Here is a 16527-nt window from a genome sequence, read left to right as displayed (position 1 = left end):
ATATGGGATTCTTAACTGCAAGCAACAGAAACCAATTCATACTGATCAACAGAAATGTAATGCATTAAACAGGCATTAAAAGTGGTTCTCAGAATTGCTGGGAAGTTTGAAGAACTGCACTCAGTAAACGGGCAGGAACTGAGCGAGAAGGCTTAAAGGCAAGAAATAAAAATCAAAATCTGTGACATGAACCACCTGAGTACAGAAGAGATGTCACTACTTCTCCTTTTGGCAACTGAATGCTTTATTGCTGCCACTACATCTTTTACTGTGCCGACACAGGCTCCAGATAAAAGCATCCAATTAGTCATGTTTGGGCTATGGGCCAATTTCCTAAAGTTTGGGCACGAGAAAGCAATTTATTTGTCCTTTTTTGCTTTTGTGTAGTGGGAGCCAGGGCTTGCACTTCACCAAGATTCATACTATATAGCAGGGAACTCCTCAAACACAGGAAGGGGCTTCAAAGGCTGGGAAGCCCCACCCCCAAGAAAACAACCCCCCCTCTACAAACACTGTATCTTAAATCAAGATTTGCAGAAATATTTTGAGGGGGAGTCTCTGTGTGCTCAAATACCTATTCAAATACTTAAATAATAACAAGTGATATACTCCTATACATTCACCTTTGTTTTTTTAACCAGTCATTAAGACAAAACTCTTTTTCAACATTCAAAACTTAAAGACATATTTCACAGAGCAAGATTTGAGTTTCTTAAGCCACTCAGTTTTTCAAACTCAGGTCCAGGGACTTGTCAGTCAAGTCAGGAGCCCATAGCTCTCAAGTTTAAGAAACTACACTAAAACATAATATAATAAGAAAGCTCTATATTAGATACCATGTTGGCATAAACGAGGGATTAACTACAGTCAGGGAATGCTATGCAGAACAAAAACTTTAAAATAACCAGAAATTTACCAAGCAAATGGGGTGGGGCAAAAAAAGAATACTCCAACAGAGGTAACAGCTAGTATAAAGCACCTCATTAGAAAACACTGTAGTGTAGTGAAAAAGGCACCTGTTCAGGTCAGGAAAAGTGAATTAAACTCCTAATCCTAATTAGCAGTATAATCTGGGTCAAGTCCTTTAACATCTGATTTTTCCTCATCTACAAAATAAGGGAGACGGACTAGATGATCTTTAAGTAGTTTTGCTACTAAACAAATTTCTGGTTATTATTATTAATCACAATGGTTAACATTTATTGGCACTCACCATATGGCAGGGAAAACAGTATACAGTTTACATATATTAGGTAGGTATCATTATCCCCATTTTCCCCAATTGAGGAAACTCAAGTTCTGAGCAGTTAGCTAACTCATTCAAAGTGATCCAGTTAGTAAGAGAGCCACAGCTGGAGGATTTAATTGCAAAGCCAATACATTCAATCATAGTTAAACCAATCACAAAATTCCAAATTCCCTAAGGACAGGGAATTTGCTACTATGGTTTTTATTATGCTATGGGTAATATGTTTATTATCTACCTTTTTCTGATATCTAAATTTTTCAGAGGGCCAAGAATTTAGACCCAAGTATCAAAATATTCATTACTTTATATGGTCAAATAGAAATCTTTCCGGGCTTCCCTGGTGGCGCAGTGGTTGGGAGTCCGCCTGCCGGTGCAGGGGGCACGGGTTTGTGCCCCGGTCCGGGAGGATCCCGCGTGCCGCGGGGCGGCTGGGCCCGTGAGCCATGGCCGCTGGGCCTGCGCTTCCGGAGCCTGTGCTCCGCAACGGGAGAGGCCACAACAGTGAGAGGCCCGCGTACCACAAAAAAAAAAAAAAAAAAAAAAAAAAGAAAAGAAAAAGAAAAAGAAATCTTTCCAAAATATATCATACACATCTCTGTTTAAATAAAAGTAGATCAAATTTTAACTTTTCTTGAAGCTCAAGGTTACATTTATACATATTAATTATTGTATGGTTCTGTGGAACTTTAAGATAATGTGACTCTTTTCTCTTCATTTTCTTGGGTCAGCTTATGTTTTTGTTTCTTCTCTCACTGCTTTCATTAATCACAGGTCCTCTACACCCTTATAATGGTTTCTGGACTAAAAAAATAAATCAAGTTGCAAAAAAATTACTTTCAGCCATATTTCTCATTACAAGGTGGCTTTTGATGTAGTACCATAAAGTAATTCTTAATTATCAATTCAGCTGTGATTTGATGACCTAAGCACAACTTTATTGTTTCAAATACTTTGACACAGAATATTGCTGTACTGTACCATATCCTCCTATCTTAAGATACTTCATAAAGAATTAAAATCTAAAGCATCATGTCTTCACATGCTGCCAGCGAGCCAGAAAAAAAAAAAAAGTTTAATGTTTATGAAGTCATATGGGTTAAATGTGAGGTAGGTTCCAAAAATGCTCCTTGTTTCCCTGAAATGATAGAAAAAAGGAAAAATTCTTATAGGAACCCTCCTGCAAAAATTCTAAAGAGAATATAAGAGAGAAAGTGGCTCTATCCCATACTAAAACATATTATGAAACTACCATTAAAACAGTTTAGTATGGATAGAAAAAGAGCAAGAAATCCAAACACATATTGGAATTTTCTTTATGATAAATAGTTCAGATTAGTAGGTAAAGAGGAATTACAATAAATGTAGAAACTGTTAAAAAAATACACAAACTATATTCCTATTTCATGTCTTACTTCAAAATAAGTAACTGAAGGATCAAATGCCTAAAATGCAAAAAAATGAAAAACAGAAGTTCTGGAAGAAAGACCAAATTTATTCATAATCTGATAGAGGAGAATAAACAGGTCTCTTTAAATAGGACACAAAATCCAAGTCACAAAAGGGGGAAAAAGGGATATACTTAACCACATAAAAAGTAAAGACTGTTGTAAAACAACAACCAAAAAAATGAAGCCAAGAGACAAACTGGAAAAAATATTTGCAAAACATATGATAAAAAAACTAACTTCCTAGACTTCCCCAGTGGTGCAGTGGTTAAGAATCTGCCTGACAATGCAGTGGACACAGATTTGAGCTCTGGTCAGGGAAGATACCACATGCCGCGGAGCAACTAAGCTTGTGCGCCACAACTACTGAGCCTACATGCCGCAACTACTGAAGCCCGTGCGCCTAGAGCCCGTGCTCCGCAACAAGAGAAACCACCGCAATGAGAAGCATGCACACCTCAATGAAGAGCAGCCCCCGCTTCCCGCAACTAGAGAAAGCCCACACGCAGCAAGGAAGATCCAACGCAGCCATAAATAAATAAACAAACAAACAAATCCAAAATACTAACTTCCTTAATTTATAAAGGGCTCATACAAATCAATAAAAAACAGACCAATTACCTACTAGAAAAATGAACAAAAGATATAAACAAGAAATCTGAGGAAATGAATACAAATGCTAATAAAGTTCTGATGTTTGATTTCCTCATTAAAGAAATGCAAATCACCTATTCAAATGGCAAAAATGCAATGTCTTAGGGAATGATCAGTCTCAAGTGCTACTGATGTGTGTCTAAGTTGATAAAATTCATCGGGAGGGTCATCCAGATATAGCCTGAGAAGCTGTCAAGCATATGTACAAAGGTAATCATGATAACATACGCTGGAAAAAGATGTTTATCATGGAGCATTAGTTAAATAAATTATGGTATATCCATAAAATGGAGGCATGCACCATTTAAAAAGGCAGGGGGATGAATAAATTTCAATGTAGAATCTAAAATAAACTATTAAGGAATTAAAAAAAGCAAAGTGCAGAAGTGTGTATAGAATTATTTTTAAGTGGGGAAATGGATGAGTAAGCAGGTTTTCCAATGTTTCTCTGGAATTAATTATGTGAACCTGTTAAGTGTGGTTAACTTTGTTCACAGGGACTGGGGAAGAGAGCCACAGGTCTTGCATTTTCTAATCTGTCCCCGAGTTAATGTCACTTTTTAAAGTTAATAGGAATTATCTACAGAGTAGAATTGTGGGCCAATTTTTGCCTTTTTAAATACTTTTCTGTCTTAAAAATACCTAATAAAATCTATATTTTAAATTTAAAAAACCACCTGGGTAGGGATAATGGGCAATGGGACCCTTTGTTGCACTTTATTCTATCAATACAGCTTTATCTCTTAAATAATAAGCATATATCATTTTAAAATTTAAATCAGCTTTAACATATTACACTTTAAATTGTTTGCCCTAGTTTGATAATGTTTAAAATCTCAAAGCAAAACACTACATATGGACATCTGAGTGAAAACTTGTCTTCCAATGTTAAAAAGATCTTGCATTATTTTAAATTCAAAGTAAAAGACTAATAGAAAAGTATCTATACTAAACTTTCTGTATCTACTGAGGGCACCTTCTTCTACAAGCTGACCTACTGGCTTTCTGACTGGGTCACAAGCCCTGCTGCAGAAAGGGCATAACACAGTGACAAATTTTTATAAGAAAGAAACTGATAAGGGTAAACGGTGACAAAGCAATAAAGAGGCATGGACATATATACACTACCAAAAGTAAGGTAGTTAGCTAGTGGGAAGCAGCCGCATAGCACAGGGAGATCAGCTCGGTGCTTTGTGACCGCCTGGAGGGGTGGGATAGGGAGGGTGGGAGGGAGGGAGACGCAAGCGGGAAGAGATATGGGAATATATGTATATATATAACTGATTCATTTTGTTGTGAAGCTGAAACTAACATACCATTGTAAAGCAATTATACTCCAATAAAGATGTTAAAAAAAAAAAAAAAAAGAAACTGATAATTTAAAAAAGAAGCAAACAAACAAAAAGAAACAACAAAAAAGGAAACTGCATAAAACTGATACATGCAAGATAGTGTGAATCAGGACCGCTTTTCAATTGCCTATTTTATTAGGAAAGTGAAAAGTGATCCCAATAAGTCATGCAATTTCTAAAGATTAGAGTTGATACTTTTCTCTCAGGTTCAAGAGATCATTTTCTCTCACAAGGTGAACAATTGTTGCTTTTCAAACATACCAGAGTGTCAAAGGCAGGTGTAATTAGATTGGGGGCTGGAGAGGGAAAGGAAACCACAGAGAAAGGGAAGTTAGAGGCCTGATGTATAGTATTTCACAGTAAGTGAAACAGAAGCACATGTAAACAAGAGAGTATATATATCAGACCTACTGTAGATTCTAAGGTACTACTTATCAATATAACTCACAAGCATTCACCTCTAAGAGAGTTGGATCCTCAAAACTAATCACAAAGCTCACCTCTAAGTAGTCTCAATGGATAATTAACATCCTGCTGTGATTATTTTTAATACTTACTCAATAATACAGTACTCCCTGAGTTACCTAGCATTATTGAGAAATGAAAGTCAATGGTATGCTGACATAAATAGCAAGGAGCTTTGAAGTCAGAGAGACTAAGTTCAAATCTCAGCTTCATTACTCAAGAGCTGTATGACCTTGGGCAAGTTATTTAATCTTTGCCTCTATTTCTTCATCTCTAAAATCTCTAAAATTGGGTTAACAATATTAACTATGTTCAGGGGTTGATGTGATAAATAAATGAAATTATACCTGTACATGGCATCACAGTACTCAAATATATAAAGTTTTAAGAATATATCTTTTGAAAAAAGTGCCATTTGTTTAATTTAAACCATTCTGAATAGAAGTCTCAATACTTCAGTTAACTTTTGTTTCTTCTTAAGGCAAACAGACACAATTTAACTTTTCCTGTACTGTACAGGATCATAATTATTAATACAAATTATAAGATTACGCATGACGACACATACAAAAAAGTTTCCACAAGCTTTCAATCAATCAATCAATTAATCAGTTTCTTTACAGACACTTTGAGAAAGACAGCACCTGACAAGGCTTAAAGTTTATAGCGATGTCTCCATGCTAATTATTTCCAAATGTAACAATTTTACAATTAAACAGTTGAAAATTTAAAAACCTACCCCTTTTACTATTCCTTATTCACAGAGATAACTTGTGCTTGCCTCCTGCAAGCCCCTTTCTCATTTTCTTAATGTGCTCATGCTAAGCAACTGTGAGCTAAGAAGCCAGATAACCATTTCAAGGCAGACTGATCTGGTGAAAAATATATGGGCTGTAGATTCAGACAGCTCTGGGTTTAAATCCCAGTTGTGCTACTTATTTTGTGACCTTGTTAAATTACTTAACTTCTCTAAGCTTCAATTTCCTCATCTTCAAAATGGGAATACTATTACCTATATTGAAAGGCTGTGGTAAAAGGCAAATGAAAATTTACGTAAAAATCTTACAGAATGCTTTCTAGTACCTGGCAATATAAGTCATCCTGTCAATGGTAATTATTATTATATAACTAATGCAAGATGTTGAAACTATAGTGAAGTTAATAATAAAAAGAATTTCTTACTTGGAACATATGCTTTTAATGTGTGAAATTCCTTGGCACTATACTGGAGACACAAAGATGAAAAAGGATATAGTATCTATCCTCCAGAGGCTCACAGCCTTTAATTAAAGACAGACATATAAACAAAATCACAGCAATTTGATAAGTGAAACAGTAAAAGAAGCAGCACTCCATTTGAAGTCAAAATGCTTCTCTGGAAGAGATGATATTTAAGCTAAGAGGAAAAATAGCTCACCAGGTTGGGAGTTAGGGACTGAGGTGAGCTGACTTGGTCAAAGAGGATGAAAGAGCACATGTGAAGATACACAAGTAAGAAACAGCCTAGCAGGGTCTGGAGCAGAGAGCGTGTAGAGAGAGTTTAAAAAGGCAAGCATAGGCCAGATTTTCACGATCTAGTACGCCAAACCAAGGAGGAGTTGGCCCTTTTTAAAATAAATAATGGGGAATCACAAAAGTGTAAGGGCAGTGAAGAAGGTTGGCTGAAAAAGATAAGATGCTCAGATTCGTATTAGAGAGAGATCCCTCCAGCTGAGATGTTCAAGTTGATCAGGAAAGAGGGGGGAACTACAGTCAAGGAAAATACAGTCCAGATGGTTAAGCAGCAGCAACTAATCTAAAGTAGTGATAATAAGAATGTAGAGTAAGGAATGGATGAGAGAGACTAAGAAAGGGAGTCCTGATAACACTCAGAAATTTGGGAAAATTCCCCAATTTCTAGTTTGTGCAAATGATTGGGTCATAATGTCATTAGTCAAAATGGGGACAAGAGAAATAGAAACAATTTTTGAGAAGAAAATGTGAGCTCAATTTGGAATTTATCTGAATGGCGCTACCCATTAGGCAGTCCGGAGCTCAAGTGAGGGCCGAATTAACTCCATTGGGAGACATTAACATAAAGGCAGAAATGGAAGGCAAAAATAAGGCACCAAGAGGAATCATACAGATTGAAAATGGGTGAATATCTACTATTACTGCTCATGAATATCTTACTTTGCGTCTTTCTCTTGTTTTCCAATTGGACAAACTGCTTACAAAAGTGAGATGTTATTTTACTTTGCATGCTACTTTAAATCCATGAACGCTTTTCCACATAGGTCTGCTTAATATAAACATATGAGTTTTCTGAGCATTGCGTCCAAATTCTTCACTATTATGCCAGGCTTAGCAAAGTGCTGGGGGCCTGAAAGGTGCCCAAGAAAAATGGATGAATTAAGTAAATATGGTCTTTTGGTCAGTCAAGAAACCAATTTGTTTCAGATATTGTTTTAATGACACAGATGAATATTTAATATGGAGTAATCTAAGTTTTTCTTTATATGCTGCTTTTTCCATTTAGGAACATAACAATTTTCAATGGTTTTGGAACTCTGAACTTATTTTTCAGAATTCAAGAAGTTACCCCAAACCAACAATTTATGCCTATTCATACTCCAGATTTCTGTATAGAAGTCAGAAGCAGATAGAAAAATACAATTATTGTTTTTTAAAATATTAATTTTAAAAAAGGGAAATACTAAAATGCTTCACCCACAGGTCCATTCTTAAATGTTAGCAATGTGAGAGATATTCACAGGAGTACTCAGAAGAGTATTTTTAAAGATTCTCACCCCTTAGAAGGAAAACTACACAAGTCCAAATGTTTCTTTACGTACTTTCTTTGTACACACTCAGATAAATGCACATTACATAAACTTAGAGAATAATAATGTGTGCATAAACTGGTGGATGAAAAAGGTAAATCAGTGAATAAGCAGGGAAGATAGAGGCTGAGCAGAAGAAACCATGTTATGAGGACCTGAAATGTGAAAAGGCACAATAAGGGAGCTCAGTCAGAAAAAAATGGAGTGCTAGTTTTTGGTTGTTTTGTTTTTTATTATTTTTCATTAACAAAGCAAAAGATATTTGAAGAGACTCAAGTTACCCAATAAAAACTAAGAAAGGAAAAAGCTCAATGGTCTGTTCATAGAATTACTTTAGAGTCAAACCTTTTCGGATAAACCAGTTCTTAATACTTCCTTTTACTTTGCTTTGACTGTCTATCCTTCCCTCTCATGCACATCTTTTTTGTTAATGACAGTACGCAGTATGGTAGTAATAGGGAAAAAATCAAAATCAAACTGAATAGAATGACCTAATATAAAAACTAACTGAAAATAAATTAATCCATTGGTATTGGCACATATTTTTACAAAAATGTTTTTGTGTGATTGAAAACTATGCATAATCTGCCTGGATGTGGACCTTGGGAATGTCCTGCTAGAAATCTTGATATCATAAATTTTCACAATTACAGTTTAGATTGTGAGAGACTGCATGGAGAAGTTAAGGAGTCTAAGTTTGGGAGTCAGCAGTTTAGTTCTGCCTTCGTTTGTTCTCTCTATAACTTTGGATTTTTTTTTTTCCTCTTAAGTACCCTGCATCTCAGTAATCTTATCTGTAAAATGGGACTAATAAAAGGACTTACTTTACAAGACTCACAAGGATGATACTAAATAATATAACAGGAAGACACTATATAAACTTATTTTTATAGCTGCAAGCTCAGTACTTAAGAACTTTTCGTATCTCAAGAATATCAAATAACCTAGGTTCCACCATTAACAGAAAAACAAAAGCCCACTCACTTCCAGAGTACTTCAGTGTCCCACCACTGGAACCATACCATGGACTGAAGTGTTCCAAGTAATTTCCTTCCTTTAATCTTAAGGGAAACATCCAAGAAGTCCGATTTCAGACTATGCGAAAAGTCTAAATTGTAATGGTACTAAACAGAGTAAGAACTATCAGTAGCTTGCCTTGCACAATCCTGTAAGTTTTAAGAAACTCTGCTTCTGGTTACTTGTTTCTAACAGAACTCTGAAGCAAAAACATAGCAACATACCAGTGGTCATATCCTTTGAAGAACTAAAATCTGGATTGGCTTCTTACACTTTTAGAAGGTGAGCAAGATGCCCTCCCTGATCATGTCATAAAGCTATACTTTTTAGAAGCAAGATGTGCTCCATGCTTAGGTAATAAAGTCATACTTTTGTTTTCAAAGATTTCTTTTTAGATCACCATATTAAAATCACATGTAAGTTCTCTCCTAATTACACAATGCACAATTTCAGGGTCCAAAGGCAGGCCAGCTTGGAAATTTTAAGTTTACCACTTGATCACAACGTGGATTCACATCTGGGTTTAGGTTTGCGATTAGCTTTCTTCATCATGATTCTACCCCCAAGAGTACTGTGACTAAACTGCCTTACTATTTATTACACATATAAGCATTTCTGATGGAATCAAGGAGAAAGACAGAGTAACCAAAGTTCACACACTTGTTGGAAACTGCTCAGATAACTTAAAGACGCCCAGATGCTAAATGACAACCTTACCACTGGAAGCAAAGAAGTTATTTGTTTTAGCGGGGGAGAGGGAAAAGGCCACACCCAAAGTTAAACGACTTCACAGTGAAGTGATACCAAGTTTCAGAATTTTAACTACTGCTATTTTCGGTACTCTTTTTCACGGTCAATGAATACTTTAAATTCATAACAGGCCCAAAGTTAAAGAAAACGTTCCTCTGACCCTAATCACTTGTTACTTCATTCAGTAGTGGGCAGGTCCAAGATGGAGAATTACCTCGTCCAGAAAAAGATTTAAGTGTAACTCTGGAGTAGAAAAGGGCCGAACTCAAGTCATCAGGGCTCGTAAGTGACTCTAAAAGAGCGGGTCACCACTCTCCCCTCCCCCAAGAGGTCGGGAAGGCAAGAGCCTGACTGTGTCACCACGGCAGTTACCTGACACAGAACGCGACCGCGTTGTGTGGACCCATCTTTCAGTTTGGACGCTCCCTGCCTCCCGGCTCTCTAGGTGCCGCCTCCACCCGGGAGGTCTCCCCCACCCCCGCCCCCGCCAGCCCAGCTCCCAGCAGCTTCCTCAAGCCTCCCCTCCATCCCACCTCCGTGCTCTCGCGACTCCACTCATCCCCACGTACCTTGGCCACATAGTCTTTCACCTCATCCAGGTCTCCGTTTTTCAGGGCCCACATGAACTCCTTGTCGCACATTACTGCAGCGGGGCGGGCCGGCTAGCCAGGCAGAAAACGAGGAGGCGGTGGCAGCAGCAAGCGGATACCGCCGGGCGAGCGGGAGACAGGGCCGCGCGGAGCCGGAGCAAAGAGAAGGCGGGGTAGGCTGGCAGGCGAGCGAGGCAGTTGGCCGCGGCGACCGTTAGGGCGGGAGAAAGAAAGTTTTTTGCGGCCACCGGGCCCAGCTGAGAAGGTTCCGCCTGGCCGAAGGGAAGCTGGAGCGCTTGCACTTCCGGTTCACTCCCCGCTAGGGCCCTCCCCCAACTTCCTCTTCCTCTTCCCGTCGGCGGAACGCCCCGCTCGGGACCCCGCCCCGACGGCCCGCGGCCGAGCGCCCCGCGTGCGCAGGCGCAGTGGCTGGGACGGCTGGCGGAGATTGCTGGGGGAGGAGTGGGCGGGTCTGGGAGGCCAAACAAGGGGGTCGGAGGTCAGGAAGGGCAGAAAGTGTGTGGCGGGAGATTTAGGGTACTCCAGAGGGGATCAGGACGTTTCTGCGCCCCATAAGCGGGAAAAACTTAAGAGAAACCCACAGCCTTGGAGGGCATGTTGCTCACCTTCCTAGTGTGCAGTAGGAATGTTTGATTTGAATTCCTTGCCTTCTCTTTTCTTTCCCTCCTCCCCTCCTTTACTTTCTCCTTCCCTCGCTTCCTTGCTCCTTCCCTTCCTTCCTCTACTGTCAAGCATCCTTTAGGCTCCTACTGCATGTCAGACTCTGCTAGGCACAGAGGCTGTAGGAAAAAAGATGGCATAAACCAATTCTTGCCCTCAAGGAACGCTTCCATACTTACGACAACAATGTGAATTCAGTGTGCCAATACTACGTGTAATGTTCTGTGGAGGGAAAAACTCTACTCATCTCCCCGACCAGCAAATGATATCCAGAGACTAGGAATTCAGTTTGATGCCATAGGGCAGAGCAAACTTAACTGACCGGTACAATTTGTGTTTTTTAAATTTTTTTGTTCGTTTGTTTTTAATGCTTTGAAGCTTCAGGACCGTTCTAGTGAAACCGGTTCTACTCTTCCTAGAGTTTGGCTGTAATACCCTGGGGCACAGCCACCAAATGAATTGTGCCTCAACCCTAATGACCCAGGCGTGCACACATGAACATAAAGAAAGCCAATAAAAATGCTTATTGGAACTATTACATATATATGTATAGTCCATTATTTATGACCCACTAAACGGATAAATGATAAACTCCTTTACTAGGCTTGCCATATAGAATAGGGGTTCAGAACACAGACTGGAACCAGAATGCTTAGTTTTGAATACAGGACCCAACCTTTGTTAATTTTGTGTCACCTCAAGCAAGTTATTTAACCCTGCCCTGTTCAGTTTTCCATATTTGTTAAGGGGATATGACAGTAGTGTTCAATAAGCGCATATATATATATACGCCTGTGATTTAGAACTAGCAAATAGAGATAGGATTCAAATCAAAAGAAAAATCTCCAAATATTTAATAGCTACCTTGATTGTTATTCTGTTAATTTTACTTTCTGACAGAAATGCAATTTCACATACCTAATGATGATACATTTCTGGGAACAAATCTCAAGGATGAATTTGCTAGGTAAATCCTGGAGTTCCTATCTCTTTTCTAATTCCCACCTGTGTGATCTTTGAGTTACATTCTGCTGACAGCTCTTGGTTTATGTCTCTAGCCCAGACTTCTCTTATGTGATCCATTCTGATATTCAACTTCTTACCCATTTGAATGTCTCAAACTTAACATGTCGGAAACAGGATTTGGTCTCTTCTAGATTCTAAACCTAGTTGTCCCCTGGACCACGCCTTCTCTTTAAATGACACCACCAACCACCTTGTCACTAAAACCAAACTCTATCCAGGCCTCTGTGAGCCCTCTTGACTAGGCCTCAACCTTCGTCTATAAAGACTTGAATAAACATGAACACAGGCCCTATCAGCTCAAGGCCACATCCTAAAATAATGCCAGTCCCCCTTAAAGTGGCTGCATGAGAAAATTCAAGGCTGCCAAGGCCCCTGTTTGTTCCAGTCAACACCTGAGGATGGGACCTCTCTCTCCCAGTCTGTGTAGGAGGGTAGAACCCTAACTTCAATGATTGCCACTAGCAGACACAGCTGGCCTAATCGCATTTACACTGACTAATCTTTTGTAATTTTTTACTTCCCTGACTCTACAGAGCCCCCACTCCACCACCCCTCCCTCATTCTCCCTTCAAAACACCTATTCATCTCTATACAAATGGAAGTTTTGTTCAGTTCACATTGGACTCTTTTTCCCTATAGCAATATTTCTTACTGATAAAATCTGTCCTTACCACTTTAACTAGTGCCCTGCTTTGTTCATCCTTGACAATGGGAGTCATATATAACCCCTGCTGCTCCCAACCTTTCTCTTATTCCAACCATCAGTAAGTCCTTCAAAATATATCTTAAATTTTTCACTTCTCACCATCTTCCCGGCTTGCTGGCCCCCCAAGACCCTTCCCAGCCCTGTCATCTCTGCACTGATACAGTCGTCTCCAGCTGGTCTTCCCATTTTCACTCTCACCCTTTTCCAATTAATTCACCACATAGCCAGTTACCTTTTTTTTTTTTTTTTTTGTGGTATGTGGGCCTCTCACTGTCGAGGCCTCTCCCGTTGCGGAGCACAGGCTCCGGACGCGCAGGCTCAGCGGCCATGGCTCACGGGCCTAGCCGCTCCACGGCATGTGGGATCTTCCCAGACCGGGGCACGAACCCGTGTCCCCTGCATCGGCAGGCGGACTCTCAACCACTGCGCCACCAGGGAAGCCCCAAACATGCATTTCTTATCTTTAGACCTTTCAATGGCTTCCTACTGCATTTTAGGATAAAATTCTAAATTATTTGCTATGGCCTTCAGGGCCCTCTGTGATCTGACCCCGATGGTCTCTCCTATTTCATGACACTCCCCGCCAACCCCATTGCTTCTTTGTTTCCCATAGATCTCATCTTCTGTCAGTTTCAGAAAAAACCAAGCTTATTCCACCCTAGGGCTGTTATGCTTGTTTCTTCTTGTCTGGAATGTTCTTTTAATTCTTGCTCACTCCTGAGGTCTCAGTGCAAATGTTACCTCTTCAGAGAGGCCTCTCAGACCATCCACTTTAAACAGGTCCCTCAATCATGTCTACCATATAGTCCACTTTTTTTGTTTTTAACCTCTTTAAGTTCACTTATCATAAATATTTTCACTATTGTTTCTTCTTGTTGTTACCTATTTTGGCAGGTATCCAACAGATATTTCCCTTTGTCTACCATCCTAGGCATAAGAGAGAATTGCTCTTGCTGGCTTCCTTGTGGTTGGATAATGTCATGTAACTAATTCTGGCCTATTAGTTACGAGCAGAAGTAACATGAGTCACTTCCAGGCTTGCCAATGCAAGATGCTTCAGAGTGCTTTATTCCCTCTCCCACAGCAGCCAGCAATATTCAAAACAGTGGCTGCAGTCAGCCTGGGTTCCTGAGCAACTTACAATCATCAGAACTCCTCTTCCATCCCATAGTGGATATCCAGTAAAATAATAATTAAACTTTTGTTGTTTCAAGCCACTGAGATTGTGGTGTTTATTACTGCAGCAACACTGAGTCAGTCTTGACCGACACAGAAATTATTGTCAGAAGTGAGCTGTTACTCGAACAAAAACCTTAAAGACATGGCATTGGTTTAGGGCCTAGGGAGTACGCAACAAAGGAAGTGATATTGGAAGCCATGTGGATAGTGAGTCATTTTCACAGGAGTGAAACATTTGGCAAAACAATCTCCTGTGATAGCATGGTGATGCATGGAAGACAGATAACGTACCCTGTACACTTGTAGCTCTAGTGGAAGAGGCTGGGAAATGGAAAGCTGGTGGCATGTGTTGGGAGCTATTTTTGTGTGTTGCCTGGGGTGGAGGGGAAGGGGAGGGGGAGGGCGGGCATGTTTTTATTTACTTTCTTTCCAGTTTTACTGTGATATAATTGACATATAACATTGTATAAGTGTAAGATATACCACATGGTGATTTGATATGTGTATGTATTGCAAAATTATTACCTCAACAAGGATAGTTATCACATCCATCACCTCATAGTAACTTTTTTTTGCTTTTGGTGAGAACTTTTAAGATTTACTTTTAGCATCTTTCGAGTATACAAGGCAGTATTGTTAAGTATAGTTACCATGCTGTACATTAGATTCCCCAGAACTTATTCATCTTGTAAATGGAATTTTGTACCCTTTGACCACCTTCACCCATTTCCCCCACCTTGCAGCCCCTAGTAACCACCAATCTACTCTCTGTTTCTGTGAGCTTGGGTTTTTTTAGATTCCACATGTAAATGAGATCATACAGTGTTTGTCTTTGTCTGACTTATTTCACTTAGCATAATGCCCTCAAGGTTCATCCATGTTATCACAAATGACAGGATTTCCTTCTTTTTTTCATGGCCCACTGTATAGTGTATCACATTTTCTTAATCCATTCATCTGTCAGAGGACACTTAGGTTGATTCTATGACTTGGCTATCGTAAATAATGCTGCAATGAACATGGGAATGCAGACATCTCTGATACCCTGTTTGAATTTTATCATGAAAGTGTTAAATTTTTTCAAATGCTTCATCTGTGTCTATTGAGATGATCATATGATTTTTATCTTTCATTTTATTAATGTGATTTTTCACATTTATTGATTTGTGTATGTTGAACCATCCTTGCATCCCAGGGATAAATACCACTTAACCATAGTTAATGATCCTTTTAATGTGTTGTTGAATCAGTTTGCTAATATTTTGTTGAGAATTTTTGCATCTATATTCATCAGGGATATTGGCCTGTAGTTTTCTTTTCTTGTAGTTCCCTTATCTGGCTTTGGTATCTGGGTAATGCTGGCCTTGTAAAATGAGTTTGGGAGTGTTCCCTCTTTTTTTTGGGGGGGGTGTGTGTGTGTGTATGTGATGGCGCATTTGTGGGGTCTGTGATGGGAGGTCTCTAGAGTCAGTGATGGGGGAATCTGTAGGGTGAATGATGGGGAAATTTGGAGTGATGGGAGGGTGTGGAGGGTGTGTGATGGGGGGAGGGTCTCTGGAGTCAGTATTGGGTGAGAGTGAGTGTTGGGAGGTTTATGAGATCTGTGACAGGGTGGTGCTGTTGAATGATGGGGATCTGTGGGAAAAACAAATGTTCTTTCCCATTTTTCTTGGCTACAGCATGGCCATTTTACCAGCTGGCATTTATGCATTTCTAGTCTGATGATTTGGTGAACTTTCTTTTTTTTTGAATTTTTGAATTTTATTTTATTTTTTTATACAGCAGGTTCTTATTAGTTATCCATTTTATACATATTAGTGTATATATGTCAATCCCAATCTCCCAATTCATCACACCACCCCCCACCACCACTTTCCCCCATTGTGTTCCCTCTTTTTCAATTTTTGGTAAGAGTTTGAAAGGATTGGTGTTAATTCTTCTTTAAGTGTTTGGTGGAATTTGCCATTGAAACCATCTGGTCCTAGACTTTTCTTTGTTGGGAGATTTTTGATTACTGATTCAATTTCCTTACTTCCTTACTTGTTATTGGTCTGCTTAGGTTTTTTATTTCTTCATGATTTGGTCTTCGTAGGTTATATGTTTCTAGGAACATATCTATTTCTTTTAGATTGTCTAGAACAACCTAGGCATATAATTGCTCATAGCAGTCTCTTATGATCCTTTATATTTCCATGGCATCTACTGTAATGTCTCCTCATTCATTTCCATTTTATTTGAGTCCTCTCTCTTTTTTTTCTTGTTGAGTCTAGCTAAGGTTTGTCAATATTGTTTATCTTTTCAAATATCCAACTCTTATTTTGTTAATCTTTTCTATTGTTTTCCTATTCTCTAAGTTTATTTCTGCTCTAATCTTTATTATTTCTTTCCTTCTGCTAACTTCGGGCTTATTTTGTTCTTTTCTAGTTCCTTGAGGTATAATGCTAGTTTGTTTGAGATCTTCCTTTTTTCATGACGTATGGTTTATATCTGTAAACATTCCCACTATAACTGCTTTTGATATATCCCATAAGTTGTGGTATGTTGTGTTCCACTTTCATTTGTCTCAAGATATTTTTAAATTTCCCTTTTGA

General features: G+C 39.0%; 1 protein-coding gene across 2 annotated transcripts in view; it reads right to left on the bottom strand.

Annotated features, from left to right (window-relative positions):
- MTPN (myotrophin) overlaps positions 1 to 10672 on the bottom strand; it is a 62684-nt gene extending 52012 nt beyond the window's left edge. The window contains exon 1 of one of the 2 annotated variants that reach the window (XM_033432385.2): positions 10324 to 10672. In XM_033432385.2, coding sequence (XP_033288276.1) covers positions 10324 to 10395 — 72 coding nt within the window. In that variant the 5' untranslated portion in view covers positions 10396 to 10672. The remainder of the gene's footprint in view (positions 1 to 10323) is intronic. The other variant, XM_004272165.4, reaches the window with a different exon arrangement.
- Between the last annotated feature and the right edge of the window lie 5855 nt (positions 10673 to 16527).

The sequence above is a fragment of the Orcinus orca genome, chromosome 9 (assembly GCF_937001465.1).
Source record: "Orcinus orca chromosome 9, mOrcOrc1.1, whole genome shotgun sequence".
NCBI classification, from domain to species: domain Eukaryota; kingdom Metazoa; phylum Chordata; class Mammalia; order Artiodactyla; family Delphinidae; genus Orcinus; species Orcinus orca.
Note: the sequence above shows the minus strand (reverse complement) of the source record. Positions and strands in the feature narration are given on the sequence as shown.